General features: G+C 41.7%; 3 protein-coding genes across 9 annotated transcripts; 2 read left to right on the forward strand and 1 right to left on the reverse strand.

The window, feature by feature from the left end:
* Positions 1 to 423: 423 nt before the first annotated feature.
* On the reverse strand, positions 424 to 10,968 carry LOC118365544 (N-acetylmuramoyl-L-alanine amidase-like). 2 transcript variants are annotated; one of them, XM_035747841.2, is made up of 6 exons: positions 10,950 to 10,968; positions 6,661 to 6,795; positions 5,555 to 6,400; positions 5,123 to 5,333; positions 935 to 1,229; positions 424 to 505 (listed from the first exon to the last, which is right to left on the reverse strand). In XM_035747841.2, the coding sequence occupies exons 2-6, from the start codon at positions 6,770 to 6,772 to the stop codon at positions 491 to 493; spliced, it is 1,479 nt and encodes a 492-aa protein (XP_035603734.1). In that variant the 5' UTR covers positions 6,773 to 6,795; positions 10,950 to 10,968; the 3' UTR covers positions 424 to 490. The 2 variants fall into 2 exon arrangements, with proteins under 2 accessions (XP_035603734.1, XP_035603735.1); XM_035747842.2 differs by lacking the exon at positions 10,950 to 10,968 and having other exon boundaries at positions 6,661 to 6,814.
* LOC118365545 (trafficking protein particle complex subunit 5-like) lies at positions 7,336 to 9,531 on the forward strand. 4 transcript variants are annotated; one of them, XM_035747845.2, is made up of 4 exons: positions 7,336 to 7,512; positions 7,832 to 7,984; positions 8,223 to 8,510; positions 8,634 to 9,531. In XM_035747845.2, exons 3-4 carry the CDS (start codon positions 8,241 to 8,243, stop codon positions 8,928 to 8,930), a joined length of 567 nt encoding a protein of 188 aa, XP_035603738.2. In that variant the 5' UTR covers positions 7,336 to 7,512; positions 7,832 to 7,984; positions 8,223 to 8,240; the 3' UTR covers positions 8,931 to 9,531. The 4 variants fall into 4 exon arrangements, with proteins under 4 accessions (XP_035603738.2, XP_035603740.2, XP_035603737.2 ...); XM_035747844.2 differs by having other exon boundaries at positions 7,378 to 7,512; positions 8,238 to 8,510; XM_035747847.2 differs by lacking the exon at positions 7,832 to 7,984 and having other exon boundaries at positions 7,340 to 7,512.
* On the forward strand, positions 10,031 to 24,415 carry LOC118365546 (mucolipin-1). Of its 3 annotated transcripts, XR_008088678.1 has the most exons (16): positions 10,031 to 10,174; positions 10,324 to 10,393; positions 16,219 to 16,457; positions 16,555 to 16,716; positions 16,913 to 17,069; positions 18,067 to 18,148; positions 18,396 to 18,492; positions 19,041 to 19,140; positions 19,286 to 19,392; positions 21,242 to 21,391; positions 21,521 to 21,622; positions 21,771 to 21,893; positions 22,024 to 22,230; positions 22,452 to 22,590; positions 22,683 to 22,777; positions 23,215 to 24,415. XR_008088678.1 is itself a non-coding variant. In XM_052491247.1 (15 exons), the coding sequence occupies exons 1-14, from the start codon at positions 10,151 to 10,153 to the stop codon at positions 22,581 to 22,583; spliced, it is 1,752 nt and encodes a 583-aa protein (XP_052347207.1). In that variant the 5' UTR covers positions 10,031 to 10,150; the 3' UTR covers positions 22,584 to 22,590; positions 22,683 to 24,415. The 3 variants fall into 3 exon arrangements, 2 of the variants coding, with proteins under 2 accessions (XP_052347207.1, XP_052347208.1); XM_052491247.1 differs by having other exon boundaries at positions 22,683 to 24,415; XM_052491248.1 differs by having other exon boundaries at positions 10,094 to 10,241; positions 22,683 to 24,415.
* The last annotated feature ends 1,627 nt before the right edge of the window (positions 24,416 to 26,042 follow it).

The following is a 26,042-nucleotide window of genomic DNA, read 5'->3' on the forward strand; positions in this document are numbered from 1 at the left end:
GACCTAGCTTTCAGCCCATGAACTGAACTATAGAATTTCTCATATCACAAACTGCATCAATTTGTGTATTATGCACAAAGGGGCAGGGTTAGAGCGTTGGGCCAGTAAGAGGTTGCTGGTTCAAATACCAGCACAGATAAGGTGAAATTGTCTGTTGCTGTGCCCTTGAGCAAGGCACTTAATCCTAACTGCTCCAGGTGCGCTGTACAATGGTGCCCCTGGCCGTGACCCCACTCCCTGCGGGTGTCTCACCAAGATGATCAGGTGTACATAATGATTAATAATAAAAGCTGTCAATTGACTGATTGGTGCCGACGCAAAACTAACAACATAATTTCCTGACCTATTCAGATCAGCTCTATCAGATCAGCTATCAGAAAGTCATATATAACATTTGTTGATAAAAAAAAGGCAACACTGGCATTTTAGATATGAAATATTTATTCTGTGATACTGGTCAAGATTAATCACTCCACTTTTCACCATATCTTCAGTTTTGAACCTCCTGGGGAAAATGGAAAGTATGAAAGTAAGTTTGTGGAGAGATAAGACCATTAGACATGAAATAACAAAAACACATAGGCCTATTCATTGTTAATAACAGCCTTATAATCCCCACATATACATATACACACAGATGTAGGCTCTTAATTTGAGTCAGTTTGCTACAGCAGGAAAATAATCCAGCAGCAACAGGAAATTTGAATTATTATGTGGATTATAATTAATGAATATTTTTTTACGGGTTGATACATTTTTTTGCAATGAAAAATCAAGTCTAAGATTTCAAAGTGGAAATTGCAAACTTCAGAAGCATTTGTAAACCTCAAATACACTACAAATGTTAAATGTCCTGCATTGCAGGAAAGTTATCCTCCAATAGGGTGATCAAATTAAGATTCTACATCTGTACATACTGCACACACTCTCTTACCCCAAAGTGCTCCCAGCCTGTGATCTCTGAGTAGAAGGCGTCTCCAGGACAGGAAGTCTTAACCAGCTGTCTGTGGCCATACAGGGTGAAGTTGCCGACCAGTCGCCCGCCTCCCACAGCACAGGATGCCAGACGATCTCTCACCAGTTCCATGGTCTGTTGTGATGGTAATCTGGAGGTGTAGTCACCGATGAATGACACCCCGTAGCCCTTGGAGTTATAGCCCTTAGTGTGGGCCCCTTGCCAGTGCCACCCACGCCCTTCATAGAGGTACCCGTCAGAGCCTGCCACAAAGCTGGAGGCAAACATCGGCAAGGGATGAGTCATTCATCATGAGTGATTCATCATCAAGTCACATCTTGCTTGGTAAACAACAATTCCCAGAAGCATTGGACAGTGGCTAATTTCTAACTCCTAATTATGAGAGCGACACACACACATACTGTATACTCAAACTTGACACATTACATAAGCATTGTGGTTTACGGGGAGGCTGTGTAGTGTCCAACTGTACAGCGCCTTCAGAAAGTATTCACATCCCTTTACTTTTTTCACATTGTCGTGTTACAGCCTGAATTTTACATTTCTTACATTTAGATTTTGTGTCACTACACACAATACCCTATAATGTCAAAGTGAAATTATGTTTTTAGGCATTTTCTCAAATTCATTAATAATGAAAATCTGAAATGTCTTGAGTCAATAAGTATTAAACCCCTTTGTTATGGCAAGCCTAAATAAATTCAGGAGTAAAACTTTACTTAACAAGTCATATAATAAGGTGCATGGACTCGCTCCGTGTGCAATAATAGTGTTTAAAAGGATCTGCCCCTTTTTTCAAATTTTTGCCGAAAAATTCAAAGCAAACATATGCATATATTCTTTGTACCATTTGAAAGGAAACACTTTGATGTTTGTGGAAATGTGAAAGGGATGTAGAATAACGTAACACAATAGATCTGGTAAAAGGTTTTGTACCATCATCTTCAAAATGCAAGAGAAAGGCCATAATGTATTATTCCAGCCAAGGTGAAATTTAGATTTTGGCCACTAGATGGCAGAGGTGTATGTGCAAAGCTTTAGACTGATCCAATGAACCATGGTATTTCTGTTCAAAATGTTGTATCAAGACTGCCCAAATGTGCCTAATTTGTTTATTAATAACTTTTCATGTTCAAAATTGTGCACTCTCCTCAAACAATAGCATGGTATTCTTTCACTGTAATAGCTGCTGTAAATTGGACAGTGTAGTTAGATTAACAAGAATTTAAGCTTTCTGCCAATATCAGGTATGTCTATGTCCTGGGAAATGTTCTTGTTACTTACAACCTCATGCTAATCGCATTAGCCTACTGTACGTTAGCTCAGCCATCCCATGGACAGGACAGCGATTCCGAAGAAGTTTTAACATATTTTTGAATGACTACCTCATCTCTGTAACCCGGCATAAACATACAATTATCTACTGTATAAGGTCCCTCAGTCGAGCAGTGAATTTCAAAAACAGATTCAACCACAAACACCAGGGAGGTTTTCCAATGCCTCGCAAAGAAGGGCATCTATTGGTAGATGGATAAAACAAAACAAAAAAGCAGACAGTGAATATCCCCTTTGAGCATGGTTAAGTTATTGTCTCAGCCTCCAGTATTTATGCTGCAGTAGTTTATGTGTCGGGGGGCTAGGGTCAGTTTGTTATATCTGGAGTACTTCTCCTGTCCTATTCGGTGTCCTGTGTGAATCTAAGTGTGCGTTCTCTAATTCTCTCTTTCTCTCTTTCTTTCTCTCTCTCGGAGGACCTGAGCCCTAGGACCATGCCCCAGGACTACCTGACATGATGACTCCTTGCTGTCCCCAGTCCACCTGGCCGTGCTGCTGCTCCAGTTTCAACTGTTCTGCCTTATTATTATTCGACTATGCTGGTCATTTATGAACATTTTAACAACTTGGCCATGTTCTGTTACAATCTCCACCCAGCACAGCCAGAAGAGGACTGGCCACCCCACATATGCTCTCTCTAATTCTCTCTTTCTTTCTCTCTCTCGGAGGACCTGAGCCCTAGGACCATGCCCCAGGACTACCTGACATGATGACTCCTTACTGTCCCCAGTCCACCTGACCGTGCTGCTGCTCCAGTTTCAACTGTTCTGCCTTATTATTATACGACCATGCTGGTCATTTATGAACATTTGAACATCTTGGCCATGTTCTGTTATAATCTCCACCTGGCACAGCCAGAAGAGGACTGGCCACCCCACATAGCCTGGTTCCTCTCTAGGTTTCTTCCTAGGTTTTGGCCTTTCTATGGAGTTTTTCCTAGCCACCGTGCTTCTACACCTGCATTGCTTGCTGTTTGGGGTTTTAGGCTGGGTTTCTGTACAGCACTTTGAGATATCAGCTGATGTACGAAGGGCTATATAAATAAATTTGATTTGATTTGATTTATTAATACACTTTGGATGGTGTGTCAATACACCCAGTCATTACAAAGATACAGGCGTCCTTCTTAAATTAGTTGCCAGAGAGGAAGGAAACCATTCAGGGATTTCACCATGAGGCCAATGGTGATTTTAAAACAGTTGCAGAGTTTAATGGCTGTGATAGGAGAAAACTGAGGATGGATCAACAACATTGTAGTTACTCCACAATACTAAAATAAATGACAGTGTGAAAAGAAGGAAGCTTGTACAGAATAAAAAATATTAGAAAACATGCATCCTGTTTGCAATACGGCTGCCAAAAATGTGGAAAGTAAATGTACTTAATGTCCTGAAAACAAAGCGTTATGTTTGGGGCAAATCCAACACAACACATTACTGAGTAATACTCTTCATATTTTCAAGTATGGTCGGTGGTTGCATCATATTATGGGTATGCTTGTCATTGGCAAGGACTGAGGAGTTTTTTAGGATAAAAAGTAATGGAATAGATCCTAGAGGAAAACCTGGTTCAGTCTCCTGATAGACTACTGAGACACTGGGAGACAAATTCACCATTCAGCTGGATAATAACCTAAAACACAAGGCCAAATATACACTCGAGTTGCTTTCCAAGATGACACTGAATGTTCCTGAGTGACCTAGTTACAGTTTTGACTTAAATTAGCTTGAAAAGCGATGTCATTACTTAAAAATGACTGTCTACAGACTGATCCAGTTTAATTTCCTCCATCAGCTCTATATCACCCCATCTAGACTGCACAAGTTCAACCCAGATGTCTCCTCCCTATGTTTTAGATGTGGCTCAGATGAAGGAACATTCCTCCATTCCACTTGGCAGTGTTCAAAACTACACGGTTTCTGGCAGGGGGTATGCGATACCATATCCTCAATTCACGGGGTTGCATTCCCTTTAGACCCGGAGGTCTGTCTACTGGGTAACTTTACTAACACAAATCTTAGGCAAAGCCATACTATAAAGCTAACAGAAATATTGCTAGCGATTGCCAAGAAATGTATTGCCTTGAAATGGAAATTGGATTCCTCCCTGCCAGTTGCAATGTGGCTATCGGAAGTTAATAGTTGTATCCCTTTGGAGAAAATCACTTACTGCTTGAGGAATAAGTTAAATACATTTTACAGAATTTGGCAACCTTTTATTGACTATATGGAGAATCTCCCCCCACATCTCATTGATTGAATCTATATAGAATCCTCACAATGTTTCACACGTAATGTATAATATGTAGCCTACGGCATGTCTCGTTATTATTTTTTCTTATTGTATGTTTGTTTATATAATAATAATAATTATTATTTATTTGTGTTACGCTCGTCTGTTACTGTCACTTTGTCCTATCGTTGTCTAATATCTTTTCACTTTTGTTTTGAATGTTCTTAATTGGAAAATGCAAAAATAAAATATATAAAAAAAGAAATGACTATCTAGCAATGATCAACAACCAACTTGACAGAGCTTGAAGATTTAAAAAATAATAATGTGCAAATATTGTACAATCCAGGTGTGCAAAGCTCTTAATGTCACGCCTGCTCCTGCTCCCCCTCCCTGGCGCTCGAAGGCACCAGGCTCCCCAGCATTACACACTCCTGCCACCATCATTACGCACACCTGCCTCCCCCCATCACGCGTATCAGCGATTATTGGACTCACCTGGACTCAATCACCTAAGTCAAGGGGTATTAATACTTTCTGAAGGCACTGTATATCCTAAAACCTGTGTACTACACATACCTGTATCCAATATCGTCCCAGCCCCGGTCATCCTGGTGAAAGCGTTGCATGGACCTCATGTCTGCAGAACACTGCTGAAAGGTGAGACAAGGCTGGCCAGGCTGGTATGTGTGGTGGATGTACATGAACGAGAGGGGGAGGGACAGGGGGGTGGGGGTGCCCCGGTATGGTGCAGCCCCCCACTGACACCGTGGGATAATAGCTGGACAGTCTAGAGGTAGGGCGATCCAGAGAGAGATTGAGTTTTAACATGTTTATCCACTCATTTTTTTCAACAATAACACCATGTCTCAATTATTGTTACTATTTGTGCTTTCTTGGATCAAAGTCAAAATTATTCCAATAAATGTTGACCTATCCTTTTTAGCTTTCCCTGCACCACAGTAACCCTCTGTATCTCTACTGTCTCCCTCTGCAGTGGGGTTTACTTACCCATGTATCTGTGGACAAACTCCTTTATTCCTTCCCTCACCACAGCTGTCAGCTCTTCCTTTTCCTGTGACAACATCGTAGAGTGGTCGATCAGTCTCCTCTGTAGGACAAGGGATCTCACCACCTGCCTCTGCAGGAGGGGGGGCCTGGCCAGTTCTCTGAAGTTCTCCCTGCGTAGGCGGCTGATCAGACGAGGAGCAGTGTCCAATCCTTCCCCCTCAAGACGATGACAGTAGTACATCCTCAGTAGGCTGCTCAGCTTGAGTGGACGCTGGGACTGAGCTGAGACCTCCATCCCTAGAATCACACCATCCATACCGCCGTTAACCAGGGCATCGGTGGCGAGGGAGGGCTTGTCGGAGAGGGTGAAGACCTGAGGCGAAGTCACGTCATCCCAGCAGCCATCAGGGCCCAGGCGTTGGGAGAGGAGAGAGCTATTGAAGCGCTGGAAGGATAGACCCAAGTTCCTAGCCAGAGTGAGGGGGTACAGGCCACGGACTTGACACCTCGTCTTAGACACTAGCCCAGCTTCAATACCCAGAAGGACTGGGCTCATAGCAACAGTGGTGCCATCAGCAGTAAGGACAACCCCTTCCTCTCTACCTCTCTCTGTCACCTGATGGCGCACAGCTCTGCCAATGAAATCTGAGAGATTGGAGTCCATAACTGGTGCCTCTGAGGTGCTGTCCTCCCTGATAGTGCCCAAGAAGTGCTGCATGAACTCATCTCTGAGACCAGTTGCCCTGCGCAGGCCTCTCAACACATTTACAGGCTCCAGTCCAGGGTTTCTGTATTCTACCTGCTCCAACATTCTGATGAAGTCATCCATATGCTGGGAGGATGTGACTGAAATCAGAAAACACACTTGTTTACATTTGATAATATTCAGCATCGCTTTTCTATAAACGGAAACTACATACTGTTTTGTACTGTGTATTAATAACTGCACCCTATATTTCCTAAAATAGCATTTTCTTGCAACTTCTTCCTCTAAGTAGCTGTAATGCATTTCCTTGCTGACTTTCATTCTCTCTCTCGAAAAGAGTTTGACTGCTCACGACCTCTAAATAAATTGGAAAAATGTGAACACAAACAGATTGAGTTACCTTTGGTATCAGTGTGAGCACTGACCAAGACCACAAGAAGGGTCAGACACCCTTTCCAGTGCGGTTCCATTGGAGAAATCATTGAGCCTTCGACGCCCTGTGCTCCTGACATGTATTATGCATGGCATCGCCTACCTTGAAACATTTATAGGAAGGAAAACACATCAAGTGGATTATGCAACCACTGTACAAACAGATACGGTGCTGGTTCATTTGAGTCATTTGAGGGACATGGTGTGGGAAATTGGCAACTGTTAGGTAGGTGTGTGTGTACATGTGTGTTTGTCCTTATGGCTCAAGGTCTTTCTGAATTTAAACGTTTCATTTTGTTACATTATTGCATTACACCACTGTCACAAGTACAACCTTTAGGTCTGCAATTTATTTTCCTCTTCTCCTCGAGTACTTTGTATAGACTGTTGTTTCAGAATATCTCAATATTAAACAAAATTCTGTTAAAAAGTACTGTACAGCAAGCAGCATCATATTGTATTTCGTGTTTAGGTAACAGTATCTTTTAAATCACTGAAAGGTATGTGACGCATGAGAATGCAAGCATGTACTTGTTCCTTTTCCAAATGGCCCTAGAAATACACAGCAAGAACTCACAAAGGAAATTCCCATGCATCATTTAACAGGAATATTTTGTTTAACCATGCAATTGACATTAGGAAATCTTGCATTTTAAAAATATTTTTCAAAGCATGTAATTTAGATGACACATTTGGAAACAGGTATGTGTCAGATGAGCACATGCACTGCTGTTCACAGATCAGTGCTTCACTAGAACAAGACACATGACCAGAACAGGAAGTCACCAACACAACAGCAGGCTAAAAACATTGAAGCACGGTAAGTGGTTTTAGGTCCTTGTATAAGAATAATGAACTATATAAATAAATAAATATGTTTAATGTTAGCTTGTTAACATTCTGAATGACTGAGTTCTGGCCTTTCTGTCGTCAAGTGAGTTCGCTAACTTGCTTGACAATATTAACTACATTTGCACTAGCTCGCAGCGACATTAGCTGGCTAGTTACGCTAGCATCCAATATATTTTATCTTCCCCTTTCGTCTGCACAAGCAGCCACTTTGTTGTTTCTTCAACGCAGTTAGCTCCTCCTAATTCACGGAATCGTCGTTGGCTAATCTCTTTGCATATGTACTGCAGGTAAAGATTGCCACAGCCCGCACATGAGCCGAAGCTGGCCCTCTTGAGGCGCGGCGACCTGAATCCCAAAACAACCCCCATAGGCCCTACCCCTTTCACCTGATTTACGCGCGAGGCACGTATCTACACAGCGAGCTGTGACGAATTCGAGAGGTGTGAGCCATACTACCACCATACTACCACCATAGGCAAATACTAACTTGTTAAAAGACGGATAGCTAAACATTGTGGTTGAAGATCCAGCCCCCTAGGCTAGTTGAAAGTGTTATATATCTATAGCTATAGCTAATCCTCTCAGATCTTCACCTGCCTTGGGTAGTGGTGAGGGGTTGATTTGGAATTGACATGGCTAGCATATTATCACTTCAGGCTATTTTACTTCTATTTACAGATCATTCTCTTTCAGAAAATGGACACTCGGTTCACGAGAGGAAAGTCAAACATCCTGGAACGGCCTCTAACCCGTCCCAAGACTGAAGTCAGTGTGAGTGCCTTTGCACTGCTCTTCTCTGAGATGGTGCAGTACTGCCAGAGCCGCGTGTACTCTGTGTCCGAGCTGCAGCAACGCTTGGCAGACATGGGTCAGAGCGTTGGCGCCAGTATGCTGGACGTGCTGGTGCTGAGGGAGAAGAATGGGAAGAGGGAGACCAAGGTGCTTAACATACTGCTCTTCGTCAAGGTACGTGCTTGCATGGGCTCAAGGTAGATAAGTTCATATGTGTAACAGTCTGATAAGGTGTAACACTTGTCATTATGCCCGTGCATAAGTACATGTCTATAATTTTCAATTTGCTTCATATAGGTGTCAGTATGGAAAGCCATGTTCGGTAAGGAGGCAGACAAGCTGGAGCAGGCCAACGATGATGACAAGACCTACTACATCATAGAGAAGGAGCCACTGATCAACGCTTACATCTCTGTGCCCAAGGAGAACAGCACACTAAACTGTGCTGCATTCACCGCTGGCATCGTAGAGGCCATTCTCACACACAGTGGCTTCCCTGCCAAGGTCACAGCCCACTGGCACAAGGGCACCACGCTCATGATCAAGTTTGATGAAGCTGTGATAGCCAGAGACAAGGCCCTGGATAGCAGATAGAGGAGAGAGTGTTGGTGTACACATGATAGAATAAGAGAATGATGAAGTTGATCATCATTATCACTATTAGGTCTCAATATGCTCTGGCGAGTTAACGAGCCAGTAATGTGAGATATGGACTGAGTGAATGATTGGTCTGTAGGCAAGTCTGCATATGAGTAGTTGAGTTGTGAATATACAGTATATTGAGAAGTGAAACAGGATGTCTATATCACCACATGAGAGTAAATATGAATGAATGATTAGAATGTTAATTCCAATTCTGAGCTATTGTATTTATTTGGTCCAAGAAGAGTCCATATGAGATGACGTTTAGAAAGGTCTATGTTTCTTGTGTTTCTTGTCAGTCAACCCTTATCTAATGACTTTGACATTCTCACTGACAGTGTATCTTAAACCATCTCTCAGGACTGCATAGGATGTATGTGAATGTCATCTCTTTTGTTTTTGATATCCCAAGACATTTCGGAATCACACAAAGGACCAACACATTGACGATATGGGCTGCAGTATAATACATCAATATGTGCAATGGTTTACCCTCCAACTGAGTTCAACATGGTGCAATTAAAGACTGGCATTGTGTTCCCTAAACAAATTATATTTTAAGCTATTATTCAAAATATGTGAAAATTGAAAGTTATCAGTGGTCATTTCCATAGAGCATTATGTTGGCAAAAATGTCCTGACTCAGGTTTGTAGGTGTAGTTTCATTTTACACCTTTATTTGTTTCTATCTAGACATGTTTGAAATACTTTTACTGTTTATCACCGTCTGTAAGCATTTTAGCGATTAACTGATATTAAGACTTGCCGAGTAATTCTAAAGATCAGGTGATCATATGTAGAAAGTCGATGAATCCAGGGGTGTGTTCAATGTGTTTGCTACGTTCAACAATTTGAACTTAACACATACATTTTAGTAATTTAGAAAACACTATATCTACACGTTTTCCCTAGACTTCCTTGTACGTTTTTGAACAGTGTGACGTACATTTGCTCCTTACGGTGGTTGTCCCGGAGTGTAGCGTGAAATAAATGAGTGACATTTAAAGGGCAGCGGATACATTTTGAACCCATAACCCCTCCCCGTTTTTCAACTGGTCGTTCATTATAACACCGTTTCCGTTGTACTGAACGCAGCCTAGCATTGATCGTTTGACTATCAATGCAATGGGTGGGGCCACAAACGCTATCACGAATGAGATAGTTTGAGACCAATGACCGTCAAGGCATATCACATGGTGATTGTCATGTGACTGTTGGAAGCTGCGACTTTGTGATTGTGGAGCGCAGCGTCCCTATTCCCTTGTAATTTGTTTCCTCAATGTTTAGCTTTCTGACAGTCCTAAACTAATATTTCTATTAATTTCTTAAATTGTATTATTCGTAGGAATTCATTCATGTCCTGCAAAGCATCGCCATGGCATCATCGAACTGTAACTGCATCCAAGACGGTACAGGTTGGTCATGTACTTCAATTTATCAGTCTAAGCCTAATTTTTAATGTTAACCAGCATTTACCAAACGCTGTCCTCGGGACCCCAATGGGTGCACGTTTTGGTTTTTGCCCAAACACTACAAATGATCAAGGCTTGATGTTTGGTTATTGATGATTTATATCAGCTGTGTACTGTTAAGGGAAGAAGCAAAACATGCACCCCTTGGGGTCCCGAGGGCCGAGTTTGGTAAACCTAAAAGTGTATAAAATACCACATTTCATAAGGATAATGTATTTGTTGTATAGTGTTAAATTGGAAGACTGCATGTCATCTGTGAGTGCCTAGCATCGCAATATGATCATAATAGGCTAATTGTATGTCAATAATGCTTCCATTGCTGTATCGTACCTCGCCCAAGAATATAATAAATGTTATTTTCAGAGGCGAATTGACTCTGGCAGCCAAATAATCGATCTAAACGTGAATCGATCCTCAATTGTGGTACGGTTCTAGAAACATTAAGCTTTCTACTTTCATATCACCAAAATAATTTAACAAATTCCAAATATACACTTACTGTATCCTGTTTTTAACCGTTGCAGCCGGAAGTATTTTTCAGTTACAACACGTTTGTGGCGTCCTTGTTCCCACAAATGTGTTGGGAGACTCAGATAGCTAATTAGCACAGGTAGTCGCCTCCGACTTCCGTAAACAAACCGAGGTACAATTGGTTTTACATTCAACAGACATTCGCCAAAAGAAATGTTACAAATGTAAAAAAAAATCAACGTTTTCACTGATTATGACATAATCATCATACTAGGTTTGATTTAGTCTATAAATGTCTATACTTTTCAACCTTTGCTTTGAATAGAAATTCCAGTTTTGATTTGATAGAAATACATAAAATCTAAAATATTGCATAAAAAAAAAAATCTAACTAATTCAGTGATTGTTGCAGAAAAGTGAAAATATGCTTTTATTTGCAATAACCTTAAAGAAATGTTAATTTCAAGTACAATTTGTTCTATATAAAGTTAGACTATGTAAACATGTGTTCTTAACTGACTTGCCTAGTTAAATAAAGGTTAAATAAAATACAAATGATTGTGTCCAGTTTTCTGAGGGTTATTAGAATATTCCATCATTGTCCCACCAAACATACTCAGAACATGGTTGCCATGTTGTCTGAACATAAGTTAATGTTCTAGACGAGTGTCATGGGACTGTTGCAAGAACATTTCTGTATCAGTTGTCAGGACATCGGCTGATCATTTACAGGGCTTTCTGTGTAGTGGTTTAATGTTGGTGGGGCATGTTAACCTGTTTTTAATGATATTCCTGAATCACTATGATCAATAAAATAGATTTTCTCAAGTACTTTTAACAGAGGTGATATTTACTTCAAATTGCATTCGCCCTATTGCTTAAGCCTATCAAGTTGTTTCATCTATATACATGCTAGATGGAGGGGTTAGGGTTTCTTCTGGACAGGGCCTATTGGTCTAACTATACTGCCCCATTAAGCACATGCCCAAGAGATATCATTATTGGGACAGTGGTTAGGACATTTGTCATTGGTAATGGAGATCTGGGTTCCAGACCTGCTAGGAGAGTCACTCTACTTTCTCATTCTTAGCAATATACACTGAGTGTACGAAACATTAGGAACACCTTCCTCATTCATTTACACCTGCTTCTGCCTTCGGAACAGTCTCAATTCGTTGGGGCATGGACTCCACAAGGTGTCAATTGTTCCACAGGGATGCTGGAACATTTTGACTCCAATATTTCCCATAGTTGTCAAGTTGACTGGATGTCCTTTGGGTGGTGGACCATTTTTGATGCACAAGGGAAACTGTTGAGCTTAGAAAAACCCAGCAGTGTTGCAGTTCTTGACACACTCAAACCGGTGCACCTACTACTATAACGTGGTTTAAAAGGAACTTATATCTTTTGTTTTGCCCATTCACCCTCAATGTCACATATAATTTTTTTAATTAACCAGGTAGGCTAGTTGAGAACAAGTTCTCATTTGCAACTGCGACCTGGCCAAGATAAAGCATAGCAGTGTGAACAGACAACAGAGTTACACATGGAGTAAACAATTAGCAAGTCAATAACACAGTAGAAAAAAATGGGCAATCTATATACAATGTGTGCAAAAGGCATGAGGAGGTAGGCGAATAATACAATTTTGCAGATTAACACTGGAGTGATAAATGATCAGATGGGCATGTACAGGTAGAGATATTGTGATATTGGTGTGCAAAAGAGCAGAAAAGTAAATAAATAAAAACAGTATAAAAACAGTATGGGAATGAGGCAGGTGAAAAGGGTGAGCTATTTACCTATAGACTATGTACAGCTGCAGCGATCGGTTAGCTGCTCGGATAGCTGATGTTTGAAGTTGGTGAGGGAGATAAAAGTCTCCAACTTCAGCGATTTTTACAATTCGTTCCAGTCACAGGCAGCAGAGTACTGGAACGAAAGGCGGCCAAATGAGGTGTTGGCTTTAGGGATGATCAGTGAGATACACCTGCTGGAGCGCGTGCTACGGATGGGTGTTGCCATCGTGACCAGTGAACTGAGATAAGGCGGAGCTTTACCTAGCATGGACTTGTAAATGACCTGGAGCCAGTGGGTCTGGCGACGAATATGTAGTGAGGGCCAGCCGACTAGAGCATACAAGTCGCAGTGGTGGGTGGTATAAGGTGCTTTAGTGACAAAACGGATGGCACTGTGATAGACTGCATCCAGTTTGCTGAGTAGAGTGTTGGAAGCCATTTTGTAGATGACATCGCCGAAGTCGAGGATCGGTAGGATAGTCAGTTTTACTAGGGTAAGCTTGGCAGCGTGAGTGAAGGAGGCTTTGTTGCGGAATAGAAAGCCGACTCTGGATTTGATTTTTGATTGGAGATGTTTGATGTGAGTCTGGAAGGAGAGTTTGCAGTCTAGCCAGACACCTAGGTACTTATAGATGTCCACATATTCAAGGTTGGAACCATCCAGGGTGGTGATGCTAGTCGGGCATGCAGGTGCAGGCAGCGATCGGTTGAAAAGCATGCATTTGGTTTTACTCGCGTTTAAGAGCAGTTGGAGGCCACGGAAGGAGTGCTGTATGGCATTGAAGCTCGTTTGGAGGTTTGATAGCACAGTGTCCAATGACGGGCCGAAAGTATATAGAATGGTGTCGTCTGCGTAGAGGTGGATCAGGGAATCGCCCGCAGCAAGAGCAACATCATTGATATATACAGAGAAAAGAGCCCGAGAATTGAACCCTGTGGCACCCCCATAGAGACTGCCAGAGGACCGGACAGCATGCCCTCTGATTTGACACACTGAACTCTGTCTGCAAAGTAATTGGTGAACCAGGCAAGGCAGTCATCCGAAAAACCGAGGCTGTTGAGTCTGCCGATAAGAATTTGGTGATTGACAGAGGAAAGCCTTGGCGAGGTCGATGAAGACGGCTGCACAGTACTGTCTTTTATCGATGGCGGTTATGATATCATTTAGTACCTTGAGTGTGGCTGAGGTGCACCCGTGACCGGCTCGGAAACCAGATTGCACAGCGGAGAAGGTACGGTGGGATTCGAATGGTCAGTGACCTGTCTCAGGGCTTAAAAATCCTTCTTTAGCCTGTATTCGGCACGTGACAAATAAAATTTGATTTGAGATGTAGGTGAGGAGACAACTAGTGTAGACCTTAAAGTGAAATGCTTACTTACAAGCCCTTAACCAACAATGCTTTAAGAAGTAAAAAATAAAAGTGTTAAGTAAAGAATGTAAAATAGAAAATAAAGTAACAAATAATTCATCAGCAGCAGTAAAATAACAAGCGAGACTATATACAGGGGGTAACGGTACAATGTGCAGGGGCACCGGTTAGTCGGGCTAATTGAGGTAATATGTAGGTAGTTAAAGTGACTATGCATAGATTATAAACAGTAGCAGCAGCATAAAAATAGGGGTCTGGGTAGCCCATCTATACTGATTTTGAAGTAGATTTAAAAAGTGACATCAATAATGGATCATAACTTTTATCTGCTCAGTCTGTCATGAAAAGAGGTGTTCCTAATGTTTTTCATGCTCAGTGTTTGTTAATGTCATTATTTAGCAAGTTACAACACACCTACACTATAGTTGGGCCATGTCCTGTCCAGAAGAAACCCTACCCCCTCCTTCCTAGGCACTTGTGTTGATCTGAAACAACTTGATAGGTGGCAGGCTGTAAGTTGGGTGAATGCACTGAGGTATATCTCAGCTCTGTTAAAAGTACACTCAAGAAGAACATTTATTGATCATAGAGATTCAAGAAAACAGGTTAACATGCCTAACCATCATTAGACAACTACATGGAAAAACCTTAAAATGCCTAAATAAGTAGCCCTAAATCAAATCAATGATGAGACTGGTCAGATGAACCAATATAGGTATTTCAGTTAATAAAAAAATACCTTATTTACATAACTATTCAAACCCTTTGCTATGAGTTGAAATTGAGCTCAGGTGCATCCTGTTTCCGTTGATCATCCTTAACATGTTTCTACAACTTGATCTGAGTCCATCTATGGTAAATTCAATTGATTGGACATGATTTGGAAAGGCACACACCTGTCTATATAAGGTCCTACAGTTGGCAGTTAATGTCAGAGCAAAAATCAAGCAATGAGGCCAAAGGAATTGTCCGTACAGCTCCGCGACAGGTTTGTGTCAAGGCACAGATCTGGGGAAGGGTACCAAAACATTTCTGCAGCATTGAAGGTCCCCAAGAACACAGTGGCCTCCATCATTCTTAAATTGAGAATCGACGGCCAGCTCTCTTCCTAGAGCCAAACTGAGCAATTGGGGGAGAAGGGCCTTGGTCAGGGAGAGCAGAGCTGACAGAGCTCCAGAGTTCCTCTGTTGAGATGGAAGAATCTTCCAGAAGGACAACCATCTCTGCAGCACTCCATCAATCAGGCATTTATGTTAGAGTGGCCAGACAAAAGCCACGCCTCAGTAAAAGGCACATGACAGCCCACTTGGAGTTTGTCAAAAGGCACTTAAATGACTCTGACCATGAGAAACAAGATTTTCTGGTCTGATGAAACCAAGATTGAACTCTTTGGCCTGAATGCCAAGTGTCATGTCTGTAGGAAACATGGGACCTCCCTACGGTGAAGCATGGTGATGGTGGGAGCATCATGCTGTGGGGATGTTTTTTAGCGTCAGGGACTGGGAGACTAGTCTGGATTGAGTGAAGATGAATGGTGCAAAGTACAGAGAAATCCCTTGATGAAAACCTGATCCAGACCTCAGACTTGGGGTCATTGTCAACAGGACAACGACCCCAAGCACACGGCCAAGACAACGCAGGTGTGGCTTCGGAACAAATACAGGTGTGCCAAGCTTGTAGCGTCATACCCAAGATGACTCAAAGATGTAATTGCTGCCGAAGGTGCATCAACAAAGTACTGAGTAAGGGGTCTGAATACTTGTGTAAATTTGCTATTTCATTTTTTTTGTTTTAATACATTTACAAAATGTCAACTTGTTTTTGCTTTGTCATTGTGGGTTATTTTGGGTAGATTGAGGGGGAAAAAAACCTAGCAATTTTAAAATAAGGCTAACATAACAATGTGGAAATAGTCAAGGGTTCTCTATTTTTTTTATTGAATGGGCTATATCATACCTACTGATCCAATGCATGCTTGAATTATATAATTATAGTAAAATTACAGTACCACATCGCTTTCCCACTTCCTCTTTTTCTGCAGCAATATCAAGCTTATGAGTGCTCTTTTCAAATAGGCCTTCTCTATGTTGTATGTAGAAACTAATTTCTGTCATTGATTCTCTCTCAGAGAAGGATGAGCTGTTCTCACCTGTGAACAGCTACAGGTCCGATGACCTCAGTGGCGGGAACCCCCGGGTCACCGGTCTGGTAGGCTCCGAGCTCAGGCAACCGCAGCAGGAGGAGGAGGCACTGCGGAGGAAGCTCAAGTACTTTTTCATGAGCCCCTGTGACAAGTACCACGCCAAAGGCCGCAAGCCCTTTAAACTAGTCCTGCAGCTGCTCAAGATCCTCATTGTCACTGTACAGGTGGGCCTTTACTGAACTGAAGAATTGGTATTCATGATGGGTCTTCTGTTGATTTTCAGTGTTTTAACCCTTAATCCCCTGTCACTCCCTTCTCTAGTTAGTCCTGTTTGGCTTGAGTAACCAGATGGTGGTGACATTCAAGGAAGAGAACACAGCATCCTTCAAACACCTTTTCCTTAAAGACTACCGGGATGGCTCTTCAATGGCAATCCACACACAGAGTGAACTCTATAGCCATATTTATTATGCTGTAGATCAGGTACTAGTATCTCAGTATGCAACACTAATCAGAGACCGGCAGATGAGTGACTTCTCAACCCTCTCATTTTGTTCTATGTATGCCTTGTTATTAAATGATCTTTTGTCTTCCTTGTCTGTCTATATGATGTCTTGCTATTAGTATAACTGTATGTTACCTATTCCATATATCATCCTTTCTATTTTCTTTTCCTCAGTTCCTGGCTCTACCACAGACATCAGTGGGGCGGTATGCATATGTGTGGGGTGAGGGTGTGAATGAGAGTGCCCTCTCTCTGTGCCAGCGGTACTACAAGAGGGGCATCATCGACCCCATCAACGACACCTTTGACATCGACCCCAAAGTTATTACCGGTACCCTGGCCGCATTCTCCTTTTTCTGTTCATTAAGTTGTCTATCAAATTCCACCTCCATGTATTTGACATCAGTCTGTTGGTCTTGTTTTTTAAATCCACTCCCAGTTGTCTTTGGCCCGTCAGGAAGTAACTGTTATTGACTCAAAGCTCCACATATGTCAAGAGTTGCCCTCTAACCGTGCCCTACTTTCAGTGCTGAGAATAGATCCTGTCCATAAAAGCATCAACCATATAAGTGCTATTTCCACTAACATCAGCAAAATAATAGAGAGCTGGCCAAATGGACGTCTTCTGTTCAATTCACCTGCTGATTTCACAAAGATGGTTCATTGGCACAGTTTTTTTTTTAATGTGTTTTGGCAATGGACCATTGTTTGAAATGTTATCAAAAGTGGTTGAGTCAAGGTTGGCAACTAAACAGAAGTAGTTAAGATAACCTAGTATTTCAAAATGTTGAAGTTGTGAAAGTATTTTCCATTGGCTTTGGGGGGAAAAAAGTGAATAACAGAATACTTGCAAGTGTCAAATGTACATTGAGTGTCCAAAATATTAAGAAGACCTGCTATTTCCATGACATAGCTTCACCTGGATTCCCCTGGTCAGTCTATGTTCCCTTATTGATGCTAATTGTTTAATCCACTTCAATCAGTGTAGATGAAGGGGAGGAGACATGGAGATTGTGTATGTGAGCCATTCAGAGGGTGAATGGGCAAGACAAAAGATTTAAGGGCTTTTGAACGGGGTATGGTAGTAGGTGCCAAATGCACCGTTTGTGTCAAGAACTGCAACACGTGTGTATCAAGAATGGTCCACCCAAAGGGCATCCAGCCAACGTGACACAACTGGGGGGGAGGGTGCAACACAATATTAGGAAGGTGTTCCTAATGTTTGGAATACTCTGTAGATGCTTCTGGAAATAAATCTCCTGGATTTCTGTTTTTGTTCCTACTCTCTCTCTCAACTTGCTTTTATTCCATCCTTCGGTCTTTTTCAGATTGCATTGGTGTGGACCCACTACCAGACCCTCCTTCTCCTGATTACAGTAACTACAAGAACTTCACTCTCCAGTTTCACAAGTGAGACACACAATGGTGTCCCTTGCTCCCTCTCCCCCTTTTTATTCTAGCATGCAATTCCTCATAGGGTTTTGAATCCCATTTTTGTCATTTTGTCAGTCCTTATGTTAATATATTGCTTATGGTAATGCTTATGTAATGCATTACATATCAACATGGAACATTACTGGGTAATATCACTTCTCTATTGAGATTACATGCATTCCTCTTACTGGATCTTGTCTCTCGTCTTCTTCTTGGTCTCCAGGCTGATCAATGTGACCATTCAGTTCCAGCTGAAGGCCATAAACATCCAGACCATCATCAACAATGAGATTCCTGACTGCTACACCTTTGATATTATGGTGAGATGACTTACTAATTTCCCCTGAACAGCCCAGTTCCCCTATATGCATTTAAATTGTGGCCTCCACAAATGTTTTAAAATGTTTTCAGTGTAAACGTAAGCGACTAAATACATATATAATGTATGTAGAAAATATAGGATGGCGCAATATATTTAGAAATAAGAATCTTTGAGAACTAACAATCACCAAAAAGAAACTATGTAGTTATGGCATGTGGCCCCCACTGATTTTGTTATAATTTGAGTCACTCCGATTGCATAAGAACACGGTGTAAACCATGGCGAAATGTGTAGAATTGCAGAAAATTTGCTTTAAAACAGCAAAATTGTCTCCGCGGCCAAGAGGAGGGCCTCTAAAACTGTGCCATTGGCCATGCCCACTAGCACGCCACACCCCTTCGCCCAACTTTTCCAATGCAGCTGAAAAAAATCATAGGGGAAACACTGCAGCCCCACACAGCCCACGTTATCTTAGACAGCTGTTATAAAGCCAGGATTTGTGTTGTAGCTACGTATACAGTGTGTGTGTATTGTGGCTGCTGTCAGGTTGTCCTGGATAACAAGGCTCACAGCGGCAGAGTGAAGATCAGCCTGCTCAACCATGCCTCCATCAAGAAGTGCAAAGACCCCAACGTGTGGGGACATGGTGAGAGAGAGCGAGGGTGGGGGGGTACTGCTTGAGATTGATTCACTTCTTTCCTGCTGTTCCTTACTAGCTGTTTGCCTCTTCCTTCCCTTCACTCCCTGACTTAATTCATTCAAACAACCCTCCTTTCCTCTTCCTCCTATAGCGGAGAACTATGCACGGGAGGCTTTTGACGTGCTGGTGGCCATAGTGTGTCTGCTGTCCCTGCTGCTGTGTGGTCGCTCCATCCTCAGAGGAGTCATCCTACAACATGTAAGACTAAGGCTGACATTGTAATTTATATGAACAAGAATATAAATGCAGCAATTTAAAATATTTTACCCATAGTTCATAGAAGGAAATCAGTCAATTTAAATTAATTTGGCCCTAATCTATGGATTTCACAAGACTAACAAACTAATGATAGTCCCACTAAGCGCAAACCATATGGGATGGTGTATCGCTGCAGAATGCTGTGGAGCCATGCTGGTTAAGTGTGCCTTGAATTCTAAATAAATCAGACGGTGTCACCAGCAAAGCACCCCCACACCACTTCCTCCATGCTTCACGGTTGGAACCACACATGCGGAGATCATCCGTTCACCTACTCTGCGTCTCACAAAGACACGGCGGTTGGAACCAAAAATTTGTACTCATCAGACCAAAGGACAGATTTCCACCGGTCTAATGTTCATTGTTTGTTTCTTGGCCCAAGCAAGTCTCTTCTTCTTAATCATGTCCTTCAGTAGTGGTTTCTTTGCAGCAATTCGACCATGAAGGTCTGATTTCATGGAGTCTACACTGAACTGTTGATTTCTCTTGATTTCTCTTACTTGACCTATGTGAAGCATTTATTTGGGCTGCAATTTTTAAGGTGCAGTTAACTCTAATGAATTTATCCTCTGCAGCAGAGGTAACTTGGTCTTTTCCTGTGGCGGTCCGAATGAGAGCCAGTTTCATCATAGCGCTTGATGGTTTTTGCGACTGCACTTGAAGAAATGTTTAAAGTTGTCTTACGTAATAGACTGTTTTTCTTTGCTTATTTGATCTGTTCTTGCCATAATATGGACTTGGTCTTTTACCAAATAGGGTTATCTTCTGTATACCACCCTACCTTGTCACAACACAGCTGATTGGCTCAAACGCAATAAGAAGGAAAGAAATTACACAAATTAACTTTTAACAAGGCACACCTGTTAATTGAAATGCAATCCAGGTATTCTTAATTTCAGAACGTTCCGTGAATAAACCTTTTTGTCTATTTAGCTGGGCCTCCGTCTGTTTCATTCGACCAGGATCTTACAAATTCTGGTTTGCAGACTGAGAGTAAATATAATTAGATTGGGTGATGTACCTGGAGAACATAATTCTCTTATCACTACCTCATGAAGCTGCTTGAGAGAATGCCAAGAGTGTTTCAAATCTAAAATATATTTTGATATTACACTTTTTTTGGTTACTACATGATTCCATATGTGTTATTTCATAGTTTTGATGTCGTCACCATTCTACAATGAAAAAAATAAATAAAAACCCTTAAATGAGTAGGTGTCAGCTTGCAACCCAATTTTCATATCAATCAATCAAATGTATTTATAAAGCCCTTTTTACATCAGCCGATGTCACTAAGAGCTATACAGAAACCCAGCCTAAAAGCCCAAACAGCAAGCAATGCAGATGTAGAAGCACAGTGGCTTGGAAGAATTCCCTTGAAAGGGAGGAACCTAGAGAGGAACCAGTGTGGCCAGTCCTCTTCTGGCTGTGCCAGGTGGAAATTATAACAGTACATGGCCAAGATGTTCATAGATGACCAGCAGGATCAAATGATAATAATCAGTGGTTGTAGAGGTTGAACAGGCCAGTACCTCCGGCGTAAATGTCAGTTGGCTTTTCATAGCTGATCATTCTGAGTTCGAGACAGCAGGTGTGGTAGCTCGACAGTCGAACACAGCAGGTCCGGAACAAGGTAGCACGTCAGGTGAACAGGTCAGGGTTCCTTAACCGCAGGCAGAACAGTTGAAACTGGAGCAGCAGCACGATCAGGTGGACTGGGGACAGCAAGGCCATATCAGGCGACCCCCCCTGTTCATTTGTCTGTCCCGTCTTTGTGTGTTTCTGACAGGAGTATGTCCAGTTCTTCAGACACAGACTGAATCACAGTGTGTGCTGGGCAGACAGGATGGAGTTCATTAACGGCTGGTTCATCCTGCTCATCATCAGTGACCTGCTCACCATCACTGGCAGCTTCATCAAGATTGGCATAGAGTCCAAGGTAATACAGAACATTGCATTGCTTTTAGTTTCATATCTTTCCAGGCCTGTGCCAGTCCCCCCACCTTTTAGAATTAGACAGAGCAAATAATATCATTATTAAAATAATTTAAATGACTCTGTCCTACAGAACATGTCGTTGTATGATGTGTGTGGGATTCTGCTCGGTACCTCCACTCTGCTGGTGTGGGTGGGAGTCCTCCGCTACCTCAGTTTCTTCCAGAAGTACAATGTGAGTGACATAATCAGTCACACAAAAATGCACACATTGACATTTAAGTTGAATGTCTTTCTGGGGAGGTTTTGCGTCACTTCCCACTTTTATTTTTATTTTTCCATGTGTAAATTTGTCTTACATTTTCTCTCTTCTTCATTCTCAGATCCTGATTGTGACGCTGCGGGCTGCCTTCCCTAATGTAATCCGCTTCTGCCTCTGTGTAGCTGCCATATACCTGGGTTATTGCTTCTGTGGCTGGATCGTGCTGGGTCCTTACCATACCAAGGTATTTGGTCATGGACAGGATGCACACATGTATTTGTGTATTTTTATTATTCATAAAAAATATCACAAATTGCTGAAACTGTGAAAAATAAATGTGTTCTAATACACCAACTCAACCTCTGTCCCTGCAGTTCCGCTCTCTGTCCATGGTCTCAGAGTGCCTGTTTTCTCTGATCAACGGGGACGATATGTTTGTGACGTTTGCTGAGATGCAGAAGAGTGGCACGCTGGTGTGGGTGTTCAGCCAGGTCTACCTCTACACCTTCATCTCCCTCTTCATCTACATGGTGCTCTCCCTCTTCATTGCGCTCATCACCGGAGCCTACGATGCCATCATGGTACTGTGGGAGGGATGAAGGATGAGGGGACTGATAGAAGGGGAGGATGAGGGATGGTGGGTGGAAGGAGTGAATGGAGAAATGCAGGACAGATTTACTGACGTTAAAATAAAAGATGAAGTGTTGATGAGTGCCATATGGAGAAAGGGTGCAATGTACCAGAAGTAGGATGGAAGAGGATTCTTTAGTCATTTTTATCGAAGCACTCTGTCTCTCTACAGGCCCAAACCCAGGAGCCGATGCACATCACAGACCTGCATGCTTTCATAGCAGAGTGTACTGATACACCTTGCTCTGGAAAGTTCCGTGGCCCAGAGGCATCCTCCTGTTCATTCTTCTGCTGCTGTGACTGAAGAGAGAGTGAGTGTTCGTGCGTCATTCAGGGTTTGATGTTTTTGTCTTTGAAGTAATCTCAATTCCATTGACATAGATTGGTTATTTCTCTATTTCAGATCCTCCAGTGGGAGGATGTCTTCTTGGTGATCGGACCTTAGACTACACTGTCCTCTGTAGGATGTGGCACTTCGGTGCATTTAAATTCAGACGGGTACAGTACAACGTACAACTTACTAACTGCTGTAAATCGCACATTAATATTTAATATACCAGTTCATTGGGTTTTTATAGCTAACAAGTTACATTCATATGGCTAGCTCATTCTGCTAGCTAATTCATGACTGTAATACAACAATATAGCTAGCTGTCCTTTCCGAGAACTGATTTTGCACAACGTACTGTATATCTGAATATGTTTTACTAAATAGGAATTTTATTTATGGTGCAGTTTTGATTTATATTGTTGATAAGCCTTTGTTGAATTGGGTCTGCATGAACCTATGACTGAGGGACGGCAATGGTTTAATTGTGCTTTACTGTGCCTGGGGGCCCTGAACATTATGATTGTCCTCTGAATTATGTTTATTACAGAGACACGCACTAACAGACAGGCTGAAACGTGCACACCGTTATGTACTGTATTTTTAGGGAAGGCTACTCACTCTTTGGTCCTTTATTCACCTCTCCTCCTCTGGATGGGATGACGACATGTTCAAGGACGGGACCTGCAGCCGTAGTTAGTCATCAATATGTATGAAGCCTTTGGTGTAAAGAGACAGGTGACCCTGACCTGAACACCAATGTACTGCAAGACCGCTATAGTGGGTTTTATAGTGCACTGTACAGACTCCATATTGCTGAGGAAAAGACACATTTGAATTTTAAACAATGCTAAATGTTTTAACCACCCTTATTAATTATTTTGTTGGATGACTGTTGCACCTGACTGAAATACAAGGCCAGTAAAATATTATTTTATGAGATATATATATCTGACATTGTTATATTGAATTCAGTGTTAATTTATTGAATCTCTCTCCAGGCAAATTAATTCTGCAAACCAGTATGTGGTCCAAATCATGATTCACTGAAGGAAAGGGACTGAATTACCATATTTTATCTGTTTTATTTGAAAAGCCTTTTGAAGTGATAATGTAATTTAATTGTATGAAATGTTATGAAAGCTAATAGTGATGTTCATTAGGAGACAAAAGGACTCATTGCACAAGATTCGTAAGCGATCAAAAGGAAGGGAAGGGTTGTCAGTATAGTACAAATAGAGAAATCATTGATGTGTACCCAGAATGTACTGATTCTGGTGAAGGTGTTTTTCCATTACATGTTTTCTAAAGTGATTTATTCAAGTATGTGTTGATGACTAGAAATGTACATTTTTTTTTTTTCCTTCCCATTCTTTGAATGTTTTTACTTAGTACATTTATCTTGCTTGAGATGATCAGGAACACATGTACGATGAGCCACGATGACAGAACTAGAACCAGTGCTAAATGTCTCATGGCATGCAGCACAGTGGTGTAGAAGATTACTTGTAAGGATTGTTGTTGTAGTGTATTTCTTAACTACATGTGTTTTATACTCTGCTAACTTGATACTTTCTGATGTATTTCTCATTGTTTTACTCTGTTAGTGTTGGTTAGACTGATACTAATAATTTTAGTATGGCCAAATTGCTCAACATCTACATTTTGGATGAGAATCTCGCTTGTACATATTTATTTTTAAAGCTGTTCTCGTTTTTTGCCCTTTTTTTCCCAGTACATTGCATATCTGTGCCACCTCTCTGGCTAATACCAGTAAACCACCTCCAATTAAAACTATTGAAAGCGTACTGTTTATTTCTACCAAGCAGAGTCCTATTTTCTGGTGATGTGGTCCATGTTGTCGCTTTTCTGCTCTCGTCAAGGACATTTTACATTTAGTCCTCTTCATGGTCAATGAGGCAGAACAACACTTTCCCTTTGTCAGTTATGTCGGTTACGTGATCCACCTGTTATTAACTTTTAAAGGGTAATGTAACAAACTTGCTTAAAGACAATTTTCTATGTATATGGATTCATGGTGAATTGTACTTGATCAGATCATCATTGCTTCTCATCTTCATGCCAGGGCCTGCCCAGTACAGTGTGACTGTGGTGGTATGATAGCACCACTAGAGGGAGAAAGGAGCCTCTTGTCTGACTACATAACCTCCACCAGCCAGCAAGTCAAAGAAAATCAATAGCTGTCTGAGACCATAAAGAAAGAGAGAACCGAAACAAAGGGGACGAGAGGTAAATAGTTCAAAGTAGCTTGTTTTTAAGGGGCCAAAATGTACCACACGCCAGTATAATTGCACATTGAAAAAACAAAAGATAAGTGAAAGGAGATGCATGGCTGAAGTGAGTCTAGATAAATGCACATAATTGAAAAGTACATGTCAAGATGGGGGAGGGAAGATCAGTGCCGAGATCTGCACAGTCAGTGCTCTTAATGTAGCTTCGTCTGAGTGGTATAGAGGAGAGGGGCCCCTGTCCGATTCCCTTAGTAGCAGCATGCATTATTAACAGCAGAATGCAGCCAGAAAGGGCTGGGAAGCACTTCCACTAAACCCATCAACCAGAAACTGGCCTGCCTGGACATCATCAGGTTTCAGGGTAACAATTCCAATTAAACAGAAAGTCCTCGAAAGCATGAGACACGAGGCCTCCTCTATTTTAGTGTTTAGAGTGAAACTAGGTGATAACATGAGATGTGGATTTTACTAGGCTGTGTGCATAATGCATCTGTATAATATATAATAATAATATATGCCATTTAGCAGACGCTTTTATCCAAAGCGACTTACAGTCATGTGTGCATACATTATACATATGGGTGGTCCCGGGGATCGAACCCACTACCCTGGCGTTACAAGCGCCATGCTCTACCAACTGAGCTACAGAAGGACCATGATACAGCTATCTTTGTTTATCTGAAATGTTCTATTATGACATTTTGTTTTAACATAAGAAACGTTCATGTCTCAGTGAGATTAGGTTATAATTGACTAGTCGTAAGTATATAGTCGGTGATGTATGTGTGTTACATGTTCTTCATGTGTGTTAGTATGCAGCATGTTAATGTAATGCCGTGTTGGCACGTTCGGTTCTCCTGGGAGCCCATGCTCACACAGGACAGAAGCAGGTGCACTGCTGGCGTGTGCTAACTTGTGAACATGGTATTCAGAGGCATGTAATGATGAACAGGCTACCATGCCCTGTGTTGTAATGTTTACATCCTAGATATTCTAAGTCCATTTATATTCTAAGTCCATTTCAGAAACACGTGTCTGTGAATTTCTTTTGAGGATATAGACTGTCGGATAAGATGGGTGTTTCCCTTTTTCTTTTTTGCACAATACCTCTTTCCTCCTTTGTGTGATTTGACTGATATGAGAACAGCACTCAAGCTTGTGTGTGTGTGTGTGTGTGTGTGTG

The sequence above is a fragment of the Oncorhynchus keta genome, chromosome 32 (genome assembly GCF_023373465.1).
Source record: "Oncorhynchus keta strain PuntledgeMale-10-30-2019 chromosome 32, Oket_V2, whole genome shotgun sequence".
NCBI lineage: Eukaryota > Metazoa > Chordata > Actinopteri > Salmoniformes > Salmonidae > Oncorhynchus > Oncorhynchus keta.

Excerpts from the sequence above, each read along its gene's own strand:
- LOC118365545 (XM_035747845.2), top strand. The coding sequence starts at position 8,241 with ATGGACACTCGGTTCACGAGAGGAAAGTCAAACATCCTGGAACGGCCT. Across the intron at positions 8,511-8,633 it reads ACATACTGCTCTTCGTCAAG|GTGTCAGTATGGAAAGCCAT; the intron begins GTACGTGCTTGC and ends TGCTTCATATAG.
- LOC118365544 (XM_035747841.2), bottom strand. The coding sequence starts at position 6,772 with ATGTCAGGAGCACAGGGCGTCGAAGGCTCAATGATTTCTCCAATGGAA. Across the intron at positions 5,334-5,554 it reads GTTTGTCCACAGATACATGG|ACTGTCCAGCTATTATCCCA; the intron begins GTAAGTAAACCC and ends CCCTACCTCTAG. Across the intron at positions 1,230-5,122 it reads TGGGACGATATTGGATACAG|CTTTGTGGCAGGCTCTGACG; the intron begins GTATGTGTAGTA and ends GTTTGCCTCCAG.
- LOC118365546 (XM_052491247.1), top strand. The coding sequence starts at position 10,151 with ATGACCGTCAAGGCATATCACATG. Across the intron at positions 10,394-16,218 it reads CTGCATCCAAGACGGTACAG|AGAAGGATGAGCTGTTCTCA; the intron begins GTTGGTCATGTA and ends ATTCTCTCTCAG. Across the intron at positions 17,070-18,066 it reads CGACCCCAAAGTTATTACCG|ATTGCATTGGTGTGGACCCA; the intron begins GTACCCTGGCCG and ends GGTCTTTTTCAG.